Below are 19,958 nucleotides of genomic sequence, written 5' to 3'. Positions count from 1 at the left end.
CTCTGTACTAGACTCTCTGGCTCCACTTAAAACTAAATCCGTATCATTTTCCCGTTCAGCCCCCTGGTTTACACCCGAACTCCGGCTCATGAAGGCCAAAGGGCGGCAACTTGAGCGGCTCCAAAAGAGAACTGGACTTTCTGTTCATAAAGACATGTATAAAGATCATATGCTACATTATAAGGACTGTATTTCACAAAGTAAATCTAGTTATTACACTGACATAATCCATTCAAATGAAGGTAATTCTAAGTCATTATTTTCACTGTACAAAAGAATTACTCAAGCCCCGGACTCTCTTCCATCTCATCTGCATTCAGTTGATTTTTGTAACTCACTAATGTCATATTTCAATGAAAAAATCTGTAAAATTCACCATCATCTTGGTTCACAATCAACTTCCAGGTTTACCTCTGATTTCTCTCCTCCTGCACTTTCTTTCTCTCTCTTTCATCTTCCTTCCATCTCCGAAATCTCAGACATTATCCGGAAGCTTAAGCCATCTACCTGCCAGTTAGACCCCATCCCCTCAGTACTAGTAAAATCCTGTCTTCCCTCACTGGTTCCTATAATTTCTTCCATTGTCCACTCCTCTCTTTCCACTGGAACTGTTCCTGCCTCTTTAAAAACTGCAGTAATAACTCCGATTCTAAAAAACCTGGTGCAGATCCAACTAATTTCAATAATCTACGACCAATTTCTAATCTACCCTTCATTTCCAAAATTTTAGAAAAAATAGTAGCATCTCAACTACATACTTACTTATCATATAACAACCTGTATGAACAGTTCCAATCTGGTTTCCGCCCTTTCCATAGCACAGAAACTGCCATGATAAAAGTCACCAATGACCTCCTTATGGCAGCTGACTCCGGCTCACTCTCCATCCTTATCCTACTAGACCTAAGTGCAGCATTTGACACCATCTGTCACACCACCCTCCTCAATAGACTTTCTTCCATTGGCATCACTCAGACTCCCCTAAGTTGGTTCAAATCATATCTCTCCTGTCGCACACAGTTTATTCAACTAAAATCATTTACATCTCAGCCATCTCCTGTTGCTTCAGGTGTGCCTCAGGGCTCCGTCTTGGGGCCCCTTCTTTTTATCATTTACCTTTTTCCCCTTGGCCATATTTTTCGTAGACACCACATTAGCTTCCACTGTTATGCGGATGACACCCAGCTCTATTTCTCCTGTAAACCCACTCTCAACATCTCACTCACCTCCCTTACTGATTGTTTAACAGACATAAAATCCTGGTTCTCTGCCAATTTCCTAAAATTAAACAGTGATAAAACCGAGGTTCTCCTCGTTGGCACTAAAACAACATTATCCAAAACCAACAGTCTGTCTATTAATATTGACAATTCTTCTGTTGTCCCCTCAACTCTGGTAAAGAGTTTGGGTGTCATCCTCGACACTACCCTATCTTTCCAATCCCATATCAATAACATTACCCGGTCTGCCTACTTTCACCTACGAAATATCAGTCGTCTCCGCCCATCTCTTACTCCACATGCCACTGCCATTCTTGTTCATAGTCTCGTCACTTCCCGTTTAGATTATTGTAACTCTCTTCTTTTTGGTCTTCCACACAAATCTCTCAATAAGCTTCAACTGGTTCAAAACTCTGCTGCCCGTATCATCACCAGAACTCCTTTTTTCCACCATATCACTCCTGTTCTGTTACAGCTTCATTGGCTCCCGGTCAAGTTTCGCATAGATTACAAAATCCTTCTTCTCACTTTCAAGGCCATTCATAATCTTGCTCCAATCTATCTTTCTAATCTTCTCACTGTTGCCACTCCCTCTTGCTCTCTCAGATCTTCCTCATCTATACACCTTACAATACCCTCTGCCCGTCTTGCCACCATGGGGAGCAGAGCTTTTAGTCGCTCTGCTCCGCAACTTTGGAATTCTCTGCCATCTGATCTACGGAACATAAGCTCTCTTAATCAATTCAAATCCTCACTTAAAACTTACCTGTTTAGGATAGCCTATAACATCTGATTGGTCTGCCAAATGTCATAATGTAAGTGTGAATTTGCTTCTGTTGTATTATAGCTTTAACTGTTTTAAATTGTTTGTTCTCTTATTTATTGCTGTGTTGTCTGTAAGGTGTCCTTGAGTGTCAGAAAGGCGCCTATGAAATAAAATGTATTATTATTATTATTATTATTATGTAATTTAATTACAAAAAAGTGTAACTGTAATTCATTACATTTACCATGAGAAAATATGTAATTCAGTTACAGTTACTTCTGGAAATATTAAGAATTACAATTTTAGTTACATTTCAAAAATATAAACAAAAACCTTTGCGAAATATTTAACGATTTTTTTATTGCTTTGCGCCCTATATCGCTGTTTCCCGCTTGTTTCTGTGCTGGACAGAGTTGCCAGGTTCGCGGTTTTCACGCCAAATTGGGCTTGTTTGAAAATCCTGCCGCGGGTAAAAATTCTGGGGTCGCGGGGTGCGGGTTTTTGGGCTATTTTTGTAGGACCTGGCAACCCTGGTGCTGGAACAGCAAGCGGTTCAGTGTCAGCTCAAGCAGCAATAATGACAGGTGCCTTGAAGCGCTGGGAATTTAAGGAGCATTTATTTTCGCTACGTGTTGTCAATAAATGTGAACCATGTGCCACTATCGGCAACTATTTGTGATTATGCCAAGCCTTTGTGTAAATTTCGGAGTTTGGAGGTTTATTTCCGCTCAGAAGGCAACCACTATTGAGGTTGTAAGCGAGCTAACAGCAGGGTACGCTGACCGTCAAACACTGTGGTTTCCATAGTTAGCTACCTGCTGGGCTAGCAACTACCATTCAGTTGAATGTGTTCGTCCTTTAGCATGCTAGCTTGATTTACAGGCTAACCAAATTAACTGTTTAAAGTCCTAAACAGGTATTCGTTGGAATAATAAGTGACTATTATAGACAATGACAGACGGTATCAAATGAATATTTATGACTGTTTGGTGTTGGAAAAACGTTTGTCGATGTCTGACACGACCTAGCCTACCCAATTGGTTTCATTTGGCCCTATCTTAGACCTACCGTTCGACAAGCAATACATTTAAATTAAATTTGTATGAAGTAATGAAATGCAGTTTGGTATCTAATCAAGTGCAACATGTGCAGAATCTATAGAATGCGGTATTTAGAGATAAAATGCAGTTATTTACAGCTAGGGTATGTAAAGATGGTTACTATGTGCAGAGTAGATAAATTACCTAGGGAAATGCATGTGTGTGTAATGTAGTTATGGCATTACAATGCACAGGGCAAAGAAAAATAGCATGGTATAAATAAATGTGATAAATACAGTTGGAATCATACAGATAATATACAAATTATCCTATCCTATAGATAGGGCTATACAGATGTGAATTGAAGAGGAACTCTGTACAGATGTGTGGATTGTAAGGTATGGATAGAGGGGAAGGAAAGAATGGTCTTTGGGAAGAGTTCAATAAGGTGACCGCTGTGGGAAATAAGTGGTTTCTGAACCTGCTTGTTTTAGTCTGCAAACTGAAAATGGTAGAGCCTGGTGGAAGAGCAGAAAAGAGTATGGCCCGATGATGGAAGTCTGAGAATCTCACATGCCTGGTGCAGGTATCTCTTCTTGTGGACCTCCTGTGATTGCCTGTCAGCAATTCCCTCTCAGCTTAGTACTCTTTTAAGGTTCACACTGTCAGTTCTCAAAAATTAAATATTGATCATGGGTCAATACTCATTTAAACCTTAAAGTAATCAAAAAGTAATCCGAAAGTAATTAGTTACATTACTTTTTAAAAGTAATCGGAAAAGTTACACTACAATTACATTTTAAACAAGGTAACTTGTAACTGTAATGAATTACATTTTTAAAGTAACTTACCCAGCACTGGTGCTAAACGACCTACAAGAGTACCTGACCACATCATCAGGCACCAACAATGTTGGAGGCATCAAGGAGAGTGCTGTGCATCAGCCACTGTTGTCACCAGATGAGCCTTTGGTGGTGATGGTGGCTTTACAGTATGGGCAGATGTGTCCAGTGAATACAGAACTGCCCTACACTTTGTGACAAGCCCTTACTACTTGAATAACATCATTAATCCAGTCGTTGTGCCTCTGTACGAACAACATGCACTTCATGATCCAGTTCATCAAGTTTGCATCATTAAGGAACGGCTGCTAGAGACTGGGGAACCTCAGATGGAGTGGCCGGCATTTTCTCCAGACCTCCAGACCCGAGAACCTCAATGACATGAGGGCCGTCCTTCAAGAAAAGTGAGATGCCGTGCCTCGAAGACAATATGTCAACTTGTGAACAGCATGAGACATCGTTGTCAAGCTGGTATTGATGCTCAAGGGCACATGACAAGTTATTCAGACACTGACATTGTTTTTTGGTGTAAACCCACCAGTTTGCTTTTGTTTTAATACATTGCTTGAAATGAGAATCACCATTGCATGCTTCTACTTAAATATAATATCACTGTAGTGTGGACATTTTATGTTTTGCATCATCAATTTCACACGAAAGCCAAATATCCCTTACACTTTTGGTGAATAGTGCATGTGTTCTCCAGTGATGTACTGGGTGTGTGATCTAATTACATTTTTATAAGCATGCATACATCTGAAGATTCCAGTTGAGTAACTGAAGTGAACTGTAGTAAAAGATGTAGGGAGAGTCAACATTGTAGTGATGTGCACAGTGTTTTAAGAGAAATTGGACTTATTGCACAGAATTCCTTCCTCAGCTGTATAAATTGCTTCTGAAAAAATGTGGAACCAGCTTATATTAGCAACAGCTAATATATTTATATTTAGCAACAGCTGGCAATGCAAACGGATAATTGTTAATGCAGGGTCCATTAGTATTAAACTGCCTTTCCTCTGGAAATAAAACATATCTGATGGTCTGAGAGTGTTCAACATAAATGGTCAGCAAGTCGTCTTTTGGATGTCCAGCGCAAAGTTCGCTTCACCTCTTGCAATAATACAGTCAATCCCATAGTGCAGGAAGAGGGATAGATTATAACCATTGGTCTTCTCGTGCTAGTTATTGTAGTTACTGTGTAGCGAGTTTGCAGGCTACAGTACCACAGTTATCTGTATGCATGGACGTAATTTTGATTTCAAAAGACATGTCCCCCCCCCAAATTACGTCCGTGTCTGTATGGTTATTTATGTTGCATTTGACGAGCATGTATTTGTTTTTGTCTCTTCTGTAGAAGATTATTGGAGGATCCTTTAAAATGGTTGTGGTCTCTGGATCATCCTGGAGGATTCTGAGGTGTTTTAAGTATAATCTTGGCCACAGTTGTATTTGCAGGATGAGTTGGCACCAAAGGAATTCTTGTTGTCTTAACAATGGATTGTTGGCTGACCTTGTATTAACTGTTTTATGCCCACTGAAGTAGGGAGTAACTGGTTTGTTTCTTTGGAGTGTTCAAGGATTTGTAGAAACTGTGAAGTGATATATGTATATATAGGGTGACCAAACGTCCGTGTTTCCCGGGACATGTTCGTATTTCATGTTCCGGGTTTTTTTAAAGTAAGGAAATGTCCTGGTTTTGGACTATCATCCAATGGATTGTTTTACATGTTAGTGTTGGTCCTAAAATGGGACCATCATTTGCTAACCACTTTGTTGGATTCATTGAGAAACATCCATGAAATTAATGCTATCATTTAAACCAGGGGTGCTCATTACGTCGATCGCGAAGGAAGTGTCGGTCGATCGCGAAGGAATGTGCGTAGATCGCGTCACATAAAAAAATAGTAGTAGATGAATCGCACATCTGCACTGACGGTTGTATTTTGATTGACATTCACGGTAGCCAATCTGCAATCCACGTTCGCCACCCCCCCCCCCGCTCAACAAATTACGTTCGCCCCCCCCCCCCCCCCCCCCCCCCCGCTCAACAAATTACGTTCGCCGCCACCCCAGTAGATCTTTCTGACTTGGTCATCTTATAAGTAGCTCGCAAGCTGAAAACTGTGGGCACCCCTGATTTAAACATATCCTTTTCCTAATATAAATTGGTTAACCTGATAGGCCTACACATTCAAAAGGTCTTTGCTTGCAAAGCTGCTGTAGCACCTCTCTCCGAAACGTCCTGTGTCTCTGGAAACAAACACTGTTAAATTACTTTGGGAGCGTGCACTGTACAACAGTACTGTTAACGCAGTTCACACTGCGGGTTGTGTAACATTCAAAGCCCAAACCTGTAGTATTGCTGTATTTCATTGGGCCCTCAATTAAGCCGCATGTGCATTAAGGCATACAATTAAGAAATGCGTCTATAAGCTTTGATAACATACTGCACGTCGGATTTGACCCCAAATTATAATTTTTTTCTAAACTTTAGATATTGAACAGCATCAAAAATGTAGCGTTTTCCTTTTATACACTGAAAAATAACGAATTTACGCAATCTTAATTTTTTTATTTTTATGGACGCACAATACACGCATTCATTCAGATCCCGAACCGCGTGGCAAATCAAACGCTCAATCAAAACCACGCACGAGTCGGAGGGGAGGCGGCGCCGTAGTCGCCTCGGCAACGTGGATGACGCAGGTGGAGTTACTCCGCCTACTGGTTGAATTCTCAGCCACCGAGCGGCCATTACGACACACTGGCGTGAATAGGGCGACTGAGAAACACCGCGGAACCGATCGCTCGTTGCATTTTTCTGTATTTATTTATTTTTGTATGTGGTGTTCCATTTTTAAAGCCGGAAAGCTTAGGTCACTATATTAATTGTCTACAGGTGCTGGCTATTCACTAGAGATAGTTGTAGTTGTAGTGAGCGGGCTACATTAGCTACGCTAGCTAGCGCCTACGTGCGTCCTCGCGCATTCCACACAGAGCGCGCGGAGGGAGAATCTGCGTGTCGCTCGTGAACACTCGTTCGGTTTATTTCGTTAACTTGAGACGTGGTTTAAAGAGTCCCGTTTCTATTTAGATGGCAAGCTTCCCAGATTTTGTCAACGAAAATGAAATAGGTGAGTTTTTGTGCTTGTGTTATTTGTGTGTGTGTTTTTTTTACTTGCTACTTTAGTTTTTTATGGCTATGGCCGTAGGCGGGGAGGGGTAGCCTGGCCTGGCCTGGTAGATATCTGCTGTTATTTCCTCCCTCATTTCCACATCATACAGACAAATACATGGGAGGTTTTTTGTTTGTTGTACTATCTGGTACCCTCGGAGTCCCTTAAAACATATATGTCTTACACTGGCCAAAATTATATATATATATATATATATATATATATATATATAAAATTATATATGTGTGGTTTTCCCCCACTCAAATGGGTGTCAAGACTTAGAGTTCGACCACTTGCCCCCTTCTCCACCCCCTACTTCCGAGTTTAACTAGACCCTGGGTGGAACTGCAGCAAGATGAGTCACTATTTACCAAACACAGTCAGCCAGGGTAATGATTAATGCTGATCTATTGGCTAATTTTTCATTTATATTTCAATTTATGGATTAAAAAAAACTAATTTAACTTCATCTCCTGAGTTAATTTTACCTAACATTTCAAATGGAAAAGAAAAAAACATTATATGTGGAAAATGTATAGTGTGGCAAGATCTGATGGCCTCAGTTTGCGTGGAAAGAAAAAATAAGGCATAAAGAGTAATCCAGCATTTATCTTTCATTCAGTTGTAGCTTATGTATGTTAGTAGAAATGGTTCCTGTAGTTTTAATGCCTGTTTATCCTTTTATTGGGTTCTGTTTTTGTGTTTCTTGGGTTCTGTTTTGTTTTTGGTTTCACAACACCTTACCTGTTTTTCTCACAGGCAATACACAGGTAAAGGTGTAAGCAAAGAGGAGAGAATAAATCAGGGTTATTTTATCAGGTGTCAATGTTTAGAAATGCTGAACTAGGATCTGGTCTATATGGCATAACCGATCTTCTTAATCTTTGGTAAGCACAGGAATCTCACATTTTATTGACTGCTGATCTGTCTTTCCTCCTAGCTAAAGCTAAGTTCATTGGAGAACTCTTAGCTCCAGTTGCTCCCTTTGACCAGAAGTCTGGACGGGAGACGTGGACTGTGGCTTTTGCACCCGATGGTTCCTATTTTGCTTGGTCCCAAGGACATCGCATTGTGAGACTCGTGCCGTGGGCAAAATGCATGACCAACTTGTGAGTACATGTCACAATCCCATTTCTTTCACTTGTTTTTTCAAACAGTGATGACTTTTTAATTTATTTTATTTTTTGTAATATTTCTTTAAGGTTTCATGATTAAACTCTAGCTAGAATAGAACAAAAAAGCAATTGAGATATAGGTGTGTGTTGGTTGTTGACCTGGCCTGCCGAGTGCCTGAACAGGTCATCACTCAACATTTCACTTCTCTGTGTGGATGTTCACAAGCCTGCCAGAATACACAGTGTCATTTTGTAAATGTAACCACGTTGTCCCGAGGCTTCATCTTGGTGGTTAAAGAGCTCTAGGTCAAGTTTCAGTTGGCCTTTTTCAGTTGGTTATAATTGGAGTAGAATGTGATCACTTGTAAGAAATAATTAAAGTATAGTTATATTGTATCTAGATGGTGGCAGAAGAATTTTTTTGTAGTCAAACTTATTCTACCAACTTGTTGGTACTGTGGGTGTGTTCGTTTGTGGTTTAAGAACAGGATCAAAACTAACGAGTGAGGAATTGTGGTAAATATTTAACCAACAGAATTATGGTCATCAAGTACCCTAATGCCAGTATAAATCAAAACTCTGGGGGTTGAATTCAGTAAAAGCATTCGTCAAAAGCTTTGAAAACTTTGTTAATGCAGTGTGTATGAGCTCAAATTGTCACACACAAGGTCATGTTGGCAGAAATGTTTTGTCTGTATCTATATCTGCTGTCATTCACCTCGGTTATCAGAACCTGTTTTATTGGGAACAGGACAGACCTCTACTGATATGATTATGGTGTTTGTCCCTGTGGTATAGAACATATTTTTATATCTTATCAACAGGATAGACAACAACACAAATTTGGCCATATTTGATGTTTTTATACTAACCCATTTCAGTGGCAGAAGGCTTCAGGAAGCTGCTGGCTTTCTGCTAGTCAAACATAGCAGGCGTCAGCAGCCACACCCTTCTTTCTGACAGTAGCCCTCGTGACTTTTCTAAATCTTGATCCAGATTGGCATAGCTGCAGGAGCTGCTTGTCGACAGAGAAGCATCGTAAATACATCGTGTTTTATTTTTATTATTTTTTTTGTTGTTTAAGTCGGGGGGGGTGCTGAATAAGGTTCATGACACATGCACATTCTGATGCAGTTTGCCTGAAGGCTCCTCATACCTGCTGTCTTTTCACAATGGAACACAAATGGCATCGTTTCTTACGCACACACTACCTCTGACCTAATTTTTGTTTGGTTCAAGAAATGCTTGTTTTACCAAGCGCTAAACCCCGCCCCCCTCTCTCTGCTTCTCCCCCCCCCCTCCCTCCAGCAGCTCCATGAGGAAGGAGGACCGTCTGAACAACGGCGGCCCCCGGCGTCTGTCTCGTCAAGGTAGCGAGGGCGCCCCGGTGCCCGGCGAACCCCGGGAGCACACCATCGACTGCGGCGACGTGGTGTGGGGGCTGGCGTTCGGCTCGTCTGTGCCCGAGAAGCAAAGTCGCTGCGTGAACATTGAGTGGCACCGCTTTAAGTTCGGCCAGGACCAGCTCCTCCTCGCCACCGGCCTCAACAACGGTCGCATCAAGATCTGGGATGCCTACACGGGTGAGGGCCCTGGGCCAACGGCGACCTTATGACCCCGCCCCGGTGGTCATATTTTTTGCTGGATGCTCTCTCTATAGGTTTGGCAGGGCTCTTGGTTGGTTGTCACATCTGCACTCTGATGTAACAGCCGTTAATGGAAGAAGCATTTCGTTTCCTTCCTGTGCAGTCGTTGTGCTTTGCGTTATTTCTTAGATAAAGTTTATTGCCCTTTTTGTGTTTCATTGCGAAAGATTATGATCCTGCCCACGTTTCCACTCTTACTCCCATATGTGTAATTCCTGTTCATGGAGAGTGTGGACAAGGTTTATGTAACATGCTGACAGCGGTTTTAACATGCCCCCCCCCTCTATATTTTTAGTCCCGGCCCCTCCCCCCTTCCTGGTGAGACTAGGCCCTGTTGCCCTTTACCCTCCTTTGTGCTCTGTTGCACACAGCGTTCTGGGTAATCAAAACACCAGCCTTCGGCATGACCAGATAGCGTATCAGTTTGTCTTCTTCTGCAAAGTGCCTCTCCGAACCAGGGCTGCCATGCTTTAGCCTGCTTGTTCCCGACACTCGGGTTACTGTGAAGACCTCGACCCCTTTTTTGCCTCCCAGTGTTATCTCCCTCCTCCTCCGTGGACTCCTTTCGTTAATTACTCCTAAGCTCGTCAGATGTAGGGGAAAAAGTAACACCAGAAAACCAGTGTTCGCTGTATGACCAGTTTTGTATGTTTACAGAAGGAGGAGACTGCTCTCGTACACATTCCTCCCTGTACACATTCTTCCCGTGCAGAGGGTGTATAAGGGGCATGTCCTGTCCTGCTCTGCTATTGGCTGGCACTGTCTGAGTTGTGTCTGCTGTAACTGATCCTGCCACCTTTAGCTGTTTGCAGAGTCACACTTCCTTCGATATCCACTGCACACACCTCAGGAGTCCTCAGTCCTCTCTGTTTTTATCCTCTTCTTCAGTTCGGCAATTGGATAGCACTCCTTTCCTGACGGTGGCATTTGCCACAAAATTGCTGGAAGGGAGAAATATCGTCTGTCAGAAAGCGAATACCTTGCCTACGGTTACTTAAGTTGATTAAAGGGCTTTGATGTGAATTAGCTTTATGGCCTTACGCCTTAAGGTAACTGTTCCATACGTTGAAGGGCTAAGCCATGCAAACATTCAGCTGTAATGCTGTAGCAAGTCTTATTACTTGAAGCGATTTAAAAACCAGTTGTCAATTTTAAAGAAAGTCTTCTTTAACACCCCCCCCCCCCCTTTTCTGCCTCAAAAAATCTACCTACAATTCTCTGACGGTGTTGATTTTAAGACACTCTCTGACGTAGTTGGAATTGATCGACATAGACTTTGTACAGTAAACAGTGCTGGATTAAAAGAAACTTGGCATTGATTAGTGTGATCTTTTTTGTTCTGTGTAACCTCCCACTAAAAGCAACCTGTCCCTCCCTGTGCAGGTAAACTCCTGCTAAACCTGATGGACCACACGGACATCGTGCGAGATCTGACGTTTGCGCCCGACGGCAGCCTCGTGCTGGTGTCCGCCTCCAGAGACAAGACCCTGCGTGTCTGGGACCTCAAGGACGATGGTGAGGGGGGGATACATGTCGACGAAGACTTATTCCAAGATTATTTTTGTCTCTCTGCATTCCCGGGAGACCTTAAAGTGCCTTCCAGATTTGGTGCTCCCTCGTGCTGCAGGCTCGATTTTACCACCAGGGTCTGCCGTTGTCGGAATGCAGACTGGTTATGTCGCATGATATCACCTCTTCTATTAGGAATGTTTTCTGGTTAACTATTAAAATGTTTCTGCATTTTATTATTACTAGTGGTGATACCAGTAGCTTCCAACTGCTTGAGTTTCTATCTCAAACCTACTTTTTTCTTTTTTTTTTTTCTTTGCGCTACGTAAGTCTGATGGCAGCCTGTTGATGGCGTTCTGTGTTTGCCGCCCTCAGGTAACATGGTGAAGGTGCTGCGTGGCCATCAGAACTGGGTGTACTGCAGTGCCTTCTCGCCCGACTCTTCTGTGCTGTGCTCCGTGGGCGCCGGCAAAGCGGTACGTCCTGGCCGTTCCTCGGGCTCTCCGCCCTGACCGCACTCGTGTGCCACGTGACCGATCCGGCTGAATCTCTTATCCACGCACACATGCTCGGTGTCATGATCTGCTCTTGCAGCCCCGCCTTTAATTTCACACTTGGTGGAGTTTGTTGTTGTTGATGCTTTTGGTTTCGCTTTTGTTTTGTTTTTTTCTAATAGACGGGACTGTGCATGTGGAGTGTTTAGAAAACACAGACATGCCATCCCTACTGCTTCATGAGCAGCAGATTATCATAATCCATGGGCTCTCCATTTCTAGAACAAAGTACATGGTACGCTAGTCACATGCTAATTCTAAACCGAACAAATTAATCAATTGATTAAACAATGTTTTGGTATGAAATGTTTTGTATTAGCATGCCTAGCCTGACGAGCCCTTGTGGGAGTGAGTAATTTAAAGACTTTGAGGGGGAGGGGGGGGTGTCTGGCTCTATGACCATATGCAATGAACTGACATAACTAAGGGAAAATGTAAAGAAAATATAAAGTCGTTGTCCCATAAAGGACGGGTGGAAGTGGTGCGGCCAAGCAATACGGTCCCGGGTGTTTAAGAATTAAAAAGACCTGAGTGAGTACATTTGGGGGTGGGGCTGACACTTGGCCACACCCAGCTTGTAACTTCTGAGGGGCGGCTAGGCCCCCTTCCACAAGCAGCGCACCGCTGTCATTGTATTGTGCGGTTGTGTGTGTGTCCATAAGTGTTTGCTTTCCCTGTCCCAGGTGGAGGCAGAGCTCAGTGTGTGAGTGTTGAGCGGAAGGGCCGCGCTGGCATAGAGCCGCCGGCACGGAGTACGTAGGGGCACGGCTGCCATCGGCGCCCCCTGCTGGACGCTCATGTGCCCGAGCCCGTGCCCCGCCCCCTCCGCCCATCCAAGGTGGGGCCTCCGTGCCCCCGCGCGCAGGGGGGGCTTCCTGTACGTAGGTGCCGCTCCATGTCCGTCTTCCTCTGCTGTCGCTGTTCACATACTCCTAAAGTGCATTAGATGTATTAAGAGGAGACTTGATTGAGGAAAACCCTCCCCCCCACTTCCTTCCACCCCTGTATTCTTCCATTTGTAATTTCATGAGCGTTCCCTCCTCCTGCACATCTGTCCTCCCTTCTTAATTCTTCCCTGTCAGTTCAAGCAGGCCCTCGTGTGTCTTGCTGTACGTGTATGAGTCAGGATGTAGACTTAACTAAGCAACTCTAGTGGTCAAGCTCATGGCACCCACAACTTTGTGGGCCATGGTGGACTGTAGCCAGCGTGTGTGTCTCCCTCACTCCCTCTCTGTCTCTCTCTCTCTCTCCTCTCTCTCTCTCCGAGGAAGCTCATCGGAGTTAGCGGCGGGTGTAGGGTATTGTTGGCATCTGTGGGGTATGAAAGGGCTCTTTGTGCCTGGATCGACTGTCTGCGGTTGGATAAAGTCTGCCTTTGTTGGACGTGGTAAAGACAAGGCAGCATTAGCTTCAGTGAAACATGCGGCAAGATGTGTTCCACGTTGCTACAGAAATGGCTGAAGGGCTCTTCTAGCCCTTCACATGACTGGCGGCGGGGTTTGTCCGACCTGCCCGTAAAGAGGTGGACCGGTAGTTTTGAATAAGACGATGGCTGACGCACGAGTGACTCAAGACTCTTAGCCGTCGTCCTCGGCTTTGCCGTGCAAAGAACAGATGCGGAGTTGCTAGAACCCAGTGCCAGCCATGCCTTTGCTGCCAACCTGGGTCCTGCTGCTAAAGCTCCGCCCAGCTGCAGCTCCGCCCACAGGTTCCGCCCAGCCGCAGCTCCTGTCCAAACGCAGGCCACGGTCTCGGACACTGAAGCCCTTTCATCCCAAGTTGCATCATGAGAGGGAGCGGAAATCCGTATGCTTCTGTCGCTGTAGGCTTCCCACCCACACTAACTTGGTCCTCAGCTGTAGATCGGAAAACTAGTCGTTGTAATGCAATTTTATGGTTTTGCTCGAGTGCATTGCAGTGCCCGACAGAATTCGACCTAGAACAAAAACGACGGCCAAATCTTTCCACCCTGAAGCTGTGGACTATAAAGGAATGTTTTCCTCTACGAAAAAAATTCGTTAATTTGCAAGCTGCGCTAAATTTTCGTTGTCTGTTTCTGACCAATGTCCCATTGCACTGGAGCAAAAATGAGCTAAAGCACATTGCAGGTTTTGACTTTAACAAGTGTGCAGTTGTGTTGCTGTGTATCTGTGTTTGCCAAAGGCATCAACCTTTTGGCCATCATGTTCTCTTCTCTTGCAGTATCTTGTGTCTCCGTGTAGGCCTCCGCCGGCGTGGTGCGAGCCTATTGTAATCTCACGTGAACTAAAACTGAAAGGGGGATACCAGTGGAGTAACATTATGTTACCTTAAGTTAATATTTGTTTGTATATTTATATAATTTTATAATTTTTGTAAATATATATATTTTAATGTTTTTTTACCATATGCTGTAGTCATCCTTAATTTATTAGCGCATTTTTAATTACATTTGTATACCTACCCTTGAAATATTTGTAGTTTTTGTGTGTAAGATGAAAGTAAAAAGCTAGAAATAATCTGATATTCTAGAAGTTGTTAATTTATTCTCTACATAAATATTTAGCAGTGAGATGTGTAAACAGTGAATTTTGTCCAGTCACTTTAGCAGTGCCTTACTTGTTTGAATGGCATGTGCCAAGTTTTTCCTTGTTGGCTATAGTGCATAATGATTAAAAAATGACACTGAGCATAAAGTGATCTCAATATAATTTGACATTAATTGCATCTAACGTTGCCCGTAACCTGGGTTTGGCTGGGTTCTGTATGTGTTTGGCTGGAGCTTGGGTGCTGGTCTATAACCGCCCTTTACCTCTTTACAGGTCTTCCTGTGGAATATGGACAAGTACACACTCATTCGTAAGCTGGAAGGCCACCACAATGACGTGGTGTCGTGCGAGTTCTCGCCCGATGGAGCCCTGCTGGCCACGGCTTCCTACGACACCCGCATCATAGTGTGGGACCCGCACATCGGTGTCGTCCTGCTGGAGATGGGGTACGACTTCTGCCCTGCCACCAACTTCGGTCCAGCCCCCTTTTTTTTCTCAGCCTCGCCCTGTTTAGCATGGTTATGACCCTTCTCCGTCTTCCATACACAGGCACCTCTTCCCTCCTCCTTCGCCCATATTCGCCGGAGGGGCGAACGACCGCTGGGTCCGCTCCGTGGCCTTCTGTCACGATGGCCGACACGTCGCCAGCGTCACCGACGACAGGTAAGGGGGCGTGTCTGTATGATTGGGGGCGTGTCGTGAAGCGTTAGCCGAGTGCGCAGGAAGGGAAGGGTTGTGCTGGAGCGTCTTCTCTTCGCCGGGCCTCGCTGCCTGGGAGAGATCACACACTTCTCACACAATCCACAAGAGGAGTCCAGATTCTGTCCAGGCCGGCTCCGCCTCCCTCTTCTGATTGGCTGGCTGTTGAGGGGAGGATTAGGGCTTTGCTGAGGCACTGGGTGTGACTCTGCTTTGGCTGAAGGAACCAGTGTTCTTTCACTCCTAAAAAAAAATGCGTAGAGACAACCGCAGCACCGCAAACTGCGATCTCGGAGTGGCCTCACTTGACACAAAGTTTAAGCAAACGGCATGCAGATAATGCGTAGAAACCTGCTTTAAAACAGCAGGGCCCAGTAATGTGAAAGAGTGAGCACCCAGCATGCTTTAGCTGTTCCTCTTGTTGGAATCTGAGTGCGAAATGGCTGCGTGGTCTTTCTCACTCACTGACTGCAATACAGCTCTCCCATGAGCAACAGCCAGTCCTAGCCGAGCGGCCGTAGCCGACGCTTGCGCGGGGTGGTGGCTCCTCTAACGTTCTCCTCATGTTGGTTTGTTGGGCCCCTTTTATTCAGGTTGGTGCGGTTCTGGAGGATAGATGAGAAGAGTCCCCAAGCCATCAGCACCCTCACCAATGGCCTCTGCTGTGCCTTCTCCACAGACGGGAGTGTGTTGGCTGCTGGGTGAGTTCGAGCTGGGTGTTTTATTTTTGTCTTTTAGAAGTGAAGTATTTACTTATTTTATCGCATTTTAAATATGCTTTTAATCATGGTTTACATTAGTAAAACAAATAAGCCTCATATACCTGTTATGATAGTAAAAGGTACAGTTTATTTTTTATCTATTAATTAAACAAATGAATGTGTGTATGCAAGATAGACCAGATTGGCCGTTTAGTTTGTTGAATGCACGGCCCTGCAGCCAGACCTGCGTGATGGAGAAATGCTAACCGTCCTGTCTAAACGGGTCGTGTGGTCTGTGTTCAGCACACTAGATCCCTGTTCTGGCAGCGTGTTCGTGCAGGCTGCCTGGGCTACACATGCAGCAGAAAGAGCAGCGTGCACCCTAACGCACCACCGATCTGCCATACAAAGTTCAGTTCACATGCAGAGTGAGCTCTGCAGAACCGATTTGTGGTGTATTTGCCATCTGCAAAAGCAAAACTCCGTTCGCTGGGGCAGAGCTGCTGGTGGAAGGATTTGTTACATGCACCAAAGGGACTTTTTTTTTTTTTTTTTTTTTTTTTTTTTTTAAGTATAAATCCAAACGAACAGGAGTTTCCAGTTGTTAATTTACTGTTCATCCTGCAGAGCGGTCCTAGACTAGGCTTAATTTCCGTGAATCGTTAAAGATGTGTCATGCAACAATTTTTCCGGCTTATAACGAGGGCTCTCTCCCCCTCTCTCAGTTCGCGTGACGGCAGCGTGCACTTCTGGGCGTGTCCGCGCTCCACCGCCAGTCTGCAGCACCTGTGTCGCATGGCGCTACGGCGGGTTCTGCCCACGCAGCAGGTGTACACTCTCCCCATCCCCCACTGCATGCAGGACTACCTGGCCTACCGCAGCCTCTAGCTCCCGCACGCTCCAACCAACCACACGTCCTTCGTAAGAAAAGAAAAAAAACTCCCCCCAAAAAGACTGAGGGAAAAAAAGTCCTTAATTTTCTTGTTCTCAAACCTCATGCTCTACTTCACGAGGTTACTGTTTCGTGTTTATTTTGAAGTATTGCATTGCACTTGTACTGCTTTTTGTTTTTTTTGTTTAAGTTGTTCGTTCTTCCTTTTAAAGTTATATCTGCACTCACCTACAACTGGCAGTGGCCTTAAATAGCCTTATGAGGTTTTTTTTTTTTTTTCTCTCCTCCAAATGTAACCTCATGTACAGAGTCGTACGATGCAATGTGTTGAGAATAGAAAGATCGTTTGAGTCTACTCTTTGTGGCGGAAGGTGTGAAGGTGTTGGTCCTAGCTGGGCTGAAGTTGTGCTGTCGGCCTGCGCAGTAATAGTGCTGTGGCGTCGCTCTGAGCGCAATAGAGTTGGAAGGGGTGGGAGTGTGGGGGGTGTGATGGATGAGCATTCAGTTGATCAAGGATGCAGGTAGCTCCTCCCCCTTTCGTGCCTCTTGATAAAACCCCCAGTACTGTATGCTTGAAATCCACCTCCCAAACCGTTGCCTTGGTAACGGCACAATCCTCGTCTCTACCGTCCCAAGGTAAAAGCAGAATAACTCACGGGATTTTCCTCCTTAAATTGTATATTTCTACATGTACAGAAATTTGTGTGTTTTATAAGTGTGGGGATGCTTTATTCTAAGACTGTATGATGCCGGTGTGTGTGAATTCTCTCATACTGTGAACCTCTGTATCTGAATGACGGATGTCTCTGTTCAGAATAGACTGTGATTGGGTCCAGAGCTGATTGCATGGGGGTTGGGTGCAGTTAACCAGCTGAAGCACCAATATTCCTTCTCCCGGCAGCCTGAGGCTCTCATAAAGATCGCCAACTATCTTCAGTGTTGTGTGTGTGTGTGTGTGTGTGTGTGTAGGCAGGTGGTGCAGTGGGAGCAACAGCTGTACAGTTGGTAATGGGGTGGAGGGTGGGGCAAAGATACGGGTGGTGTGGGTATCTCGGCCTGCTGGACAATTCCATCTAGCTGCTGGAAGCAGGAGTTCGATGTCTGGTGAATGGCTGCATTTTATAGAATGAGAACGGGTTTGTCTCTGTGCATTTAAAGGATCTTAGCAATAAATTGCATTTGTTATAACCGTTGAAGCTGTTCCCAAAGATTCCCTCGGGCTCTTTATCATACAGTTGGCACTTGGTATTGTTCTTTGTTTTTTGTTTCCCCCCCCTCATCGACTTCTGGCTAAAACTTGAAAATGTATGCTTATGTATGGCTGTTTTTTTTAGTGCTTGTAAAAGAATGCTAAAAAAAAAAGGCCTTCTGTCTTAAAGCAAGTTTTTCCTCTATATCTTGGAGAGATGTGCTGAAACTCTGGAGTGATCTGCAAGAAGGCCAGAGCTTGGATGCTCTAGCATGAGGGAGTGTGGTCCTCTCCAACAGTGTTCCTTTTTATCCGTTTTCCTCCTTTTGAAATAGAACATTTTATTTCTATTTATGCTGAACACTATAGTAGCAACTGAAGTAGTCAGACGAATGTACTTTTTTCTGTTTTGTATGTTTTTGCATTTGTAAAGTTTAAAATAAAGGCATATTTCAAAAGGTGCTTTTGTGTCTGGTGTTGTAGAAGGCATGCCATCAAATGCACTTGTGGAGGGAGAGCTACAGATGGAGGGGTGTGTGTGTGTGTGTGTGTGTGTGTGTGTGTGTGTGCGCCTGCCTGCCTGCCTATCCAGCAGCCTTGAGCTCCACTGGCACACGGTGGAAGAGGGCAACATCTCGAGTCCGAGGCTAGTTTCCTATTAGAAACTCCAGCTGTTGGGAGGGTCAGAGCTTTAAGTACAGAGGAGCTGTGCTCTTGCGCTTCCAGAGTGGAAACTCGCTCAAACACGCACAATGCTTCATGAATTTGGATTTTTAATGGCTAATGAACTATTAATGATGCAGGGCAGAGCCTTCAACAGTAGGTGCAGTTAGCCAACACGGCCCACAACGCCTGCATCTTTAAATCCTTGATGCAAAGGTGAAGCATTTTTTCCATATGCCACTTTTCTCTAGGAGGCCTAAAATTGTTAGCAGACATACTCGTGCAAGGTCTAGTAGACCCTCGGTACAAAAGCCCTTGCAACTATGACTTCTAATGAGTTAATTCGTTTAGACATGAAATATCACAGCATGTGGGGGTTGTGTATGACTCTTATGGTGTGTGTGTGTGTGGGGAGTTAACCTCTCCAGTATCGGAGCTAATGTTAAGTCCCAGACGTTGCACTACGTTGGGACCTTCAGGTCGCATAACCTCACTTATCAGTCCACTTCTGCTAACATGAGAATCATTTTTGAAACTATGGCAGAGGCTGCTCTGTGTTTTGAGCTGTTGTGCGTTGCTTTCCAAGATATATTTGCACAGTTCAAATATATAAGCATGTACACACAATATGTCAGTGTATTTTGAATGAAGAAATGCTCCTAATGTGGTTTTATGTGAAATATTGACACACCTACCAAGAATCTAAGATTAATTCCTTCGCTGGTTTTAGATCTGAAAAAATAAAATACACATGTAGCTAATATTTTAGAGTCAACTTTATTTTACTGATATCAAAATAATCAAATTTTCTCATTTGGTCTGACTTTTAACTTCATTAATAAATAAATTAATTAAATGCATTTTATTTGTACTTTTAATGGTAAAATGTATTTAACATTACGTAAATTATCAAAGCCATTATGTAATTTGGATGGCCTGTGATCAGCTGATAAGTAATTATGTAAAACACAAGGGAGAGGTCACAGTGGTGGAACCGAAAGGAACATTCCAGAAACATCCAACATTCCATCTGAAACGGAAAAAATAGATGTGGTTAAGTTGAAACACAGCATGGAAATATGAAATTTGAATCACTGCTGGTTGATCTATAAGCCTCTCTCTCTCTATCTTTATATATATATATATATATATATATTTAAGCAATAGAGCACAAGAGGGAGTTTTTTTATCGTGAATAACATCACAGCTGTGATTTGGTCATAGGCACGATCCAAGAACGGGTGTCATAGATCATCAAATTTTGATTATTTTGATATCAGTAAAATAATTTTCTCATTTGGTCTGACTTTTCCTCAGAATTCTACATTTTTGTCAATGCAGCAACTTAATTAATTAATTAATTAAATGCATTTGATTTGCACTTTTAAGGATGAAATACATTTAGCATTACGTTAATT

General features: G+C 43.8%; 1 protein-coding gene across 2 annotated transcripts; it reads left to right on the top strand.

The window, feature by feature from the left end:
* Positions 1–6,610: 6,610 nt before the first annotated feature.
* Positions 6,611–18,339, top strand: wsb1 (WD repeat and SOCS box containing 1). Of its 2 annotated transcripts, none has more exons than XM_076977367.1 (9): positions 6,611–7,002; positions 7,985–8,153; positions 9,471–9,742; positions 11,189–11,320; positions 11,690–11,790; positions 14,670–14,842; positions 14,946–15,059; positions 15,689–15,796; positions 16,522–18,339. In XM_076977367.1, the coding sequence occupies exons 1-9, from the start codon at positions 6,963–6,965 to the stop codon at positions 16,682–16,684; spliced, it is 1,272 nt and encodes a 423-aa protein (XP_076833482.1). In that variant the 5' UTR covers positions 6,611–6,962; the 3' UTR covers positions 16,685–18,339. The 2 variants fall into 2 exon arrangements, with proteins under 2 accessions (XP_076833482.1, XP_076833481.1); XM_076977366.1 differs by having other exon boundaries at positions 9,468–9,742.
* The last annotated feature ends 1,619 nt before the right edge of the window (positions 18,340–19,958 follow it).

Source organism: Brachyhypopomus gauderio, chromosome 16 (genome assembly GCF_052324685.1).
Source record: "Brachyhypopomus gauderio isolate BG-103 chromosome 16, BGAUD_0.2, whole genome shotgun sequence".
In the NCBI taxonomy this organism is placed as follows: Eukaryota; Metazoa; Chordata; class Actinopteri; order Gymnotiformes; family Hypopomidae; genus Brachyhypopomus; species Brachyhypopomus gauderio.
The sequence above is the reverse complement of the archived record's forward strand: the minus strand, read 5'-3'. Positions and strand labels throughout refer to the sequence as shown.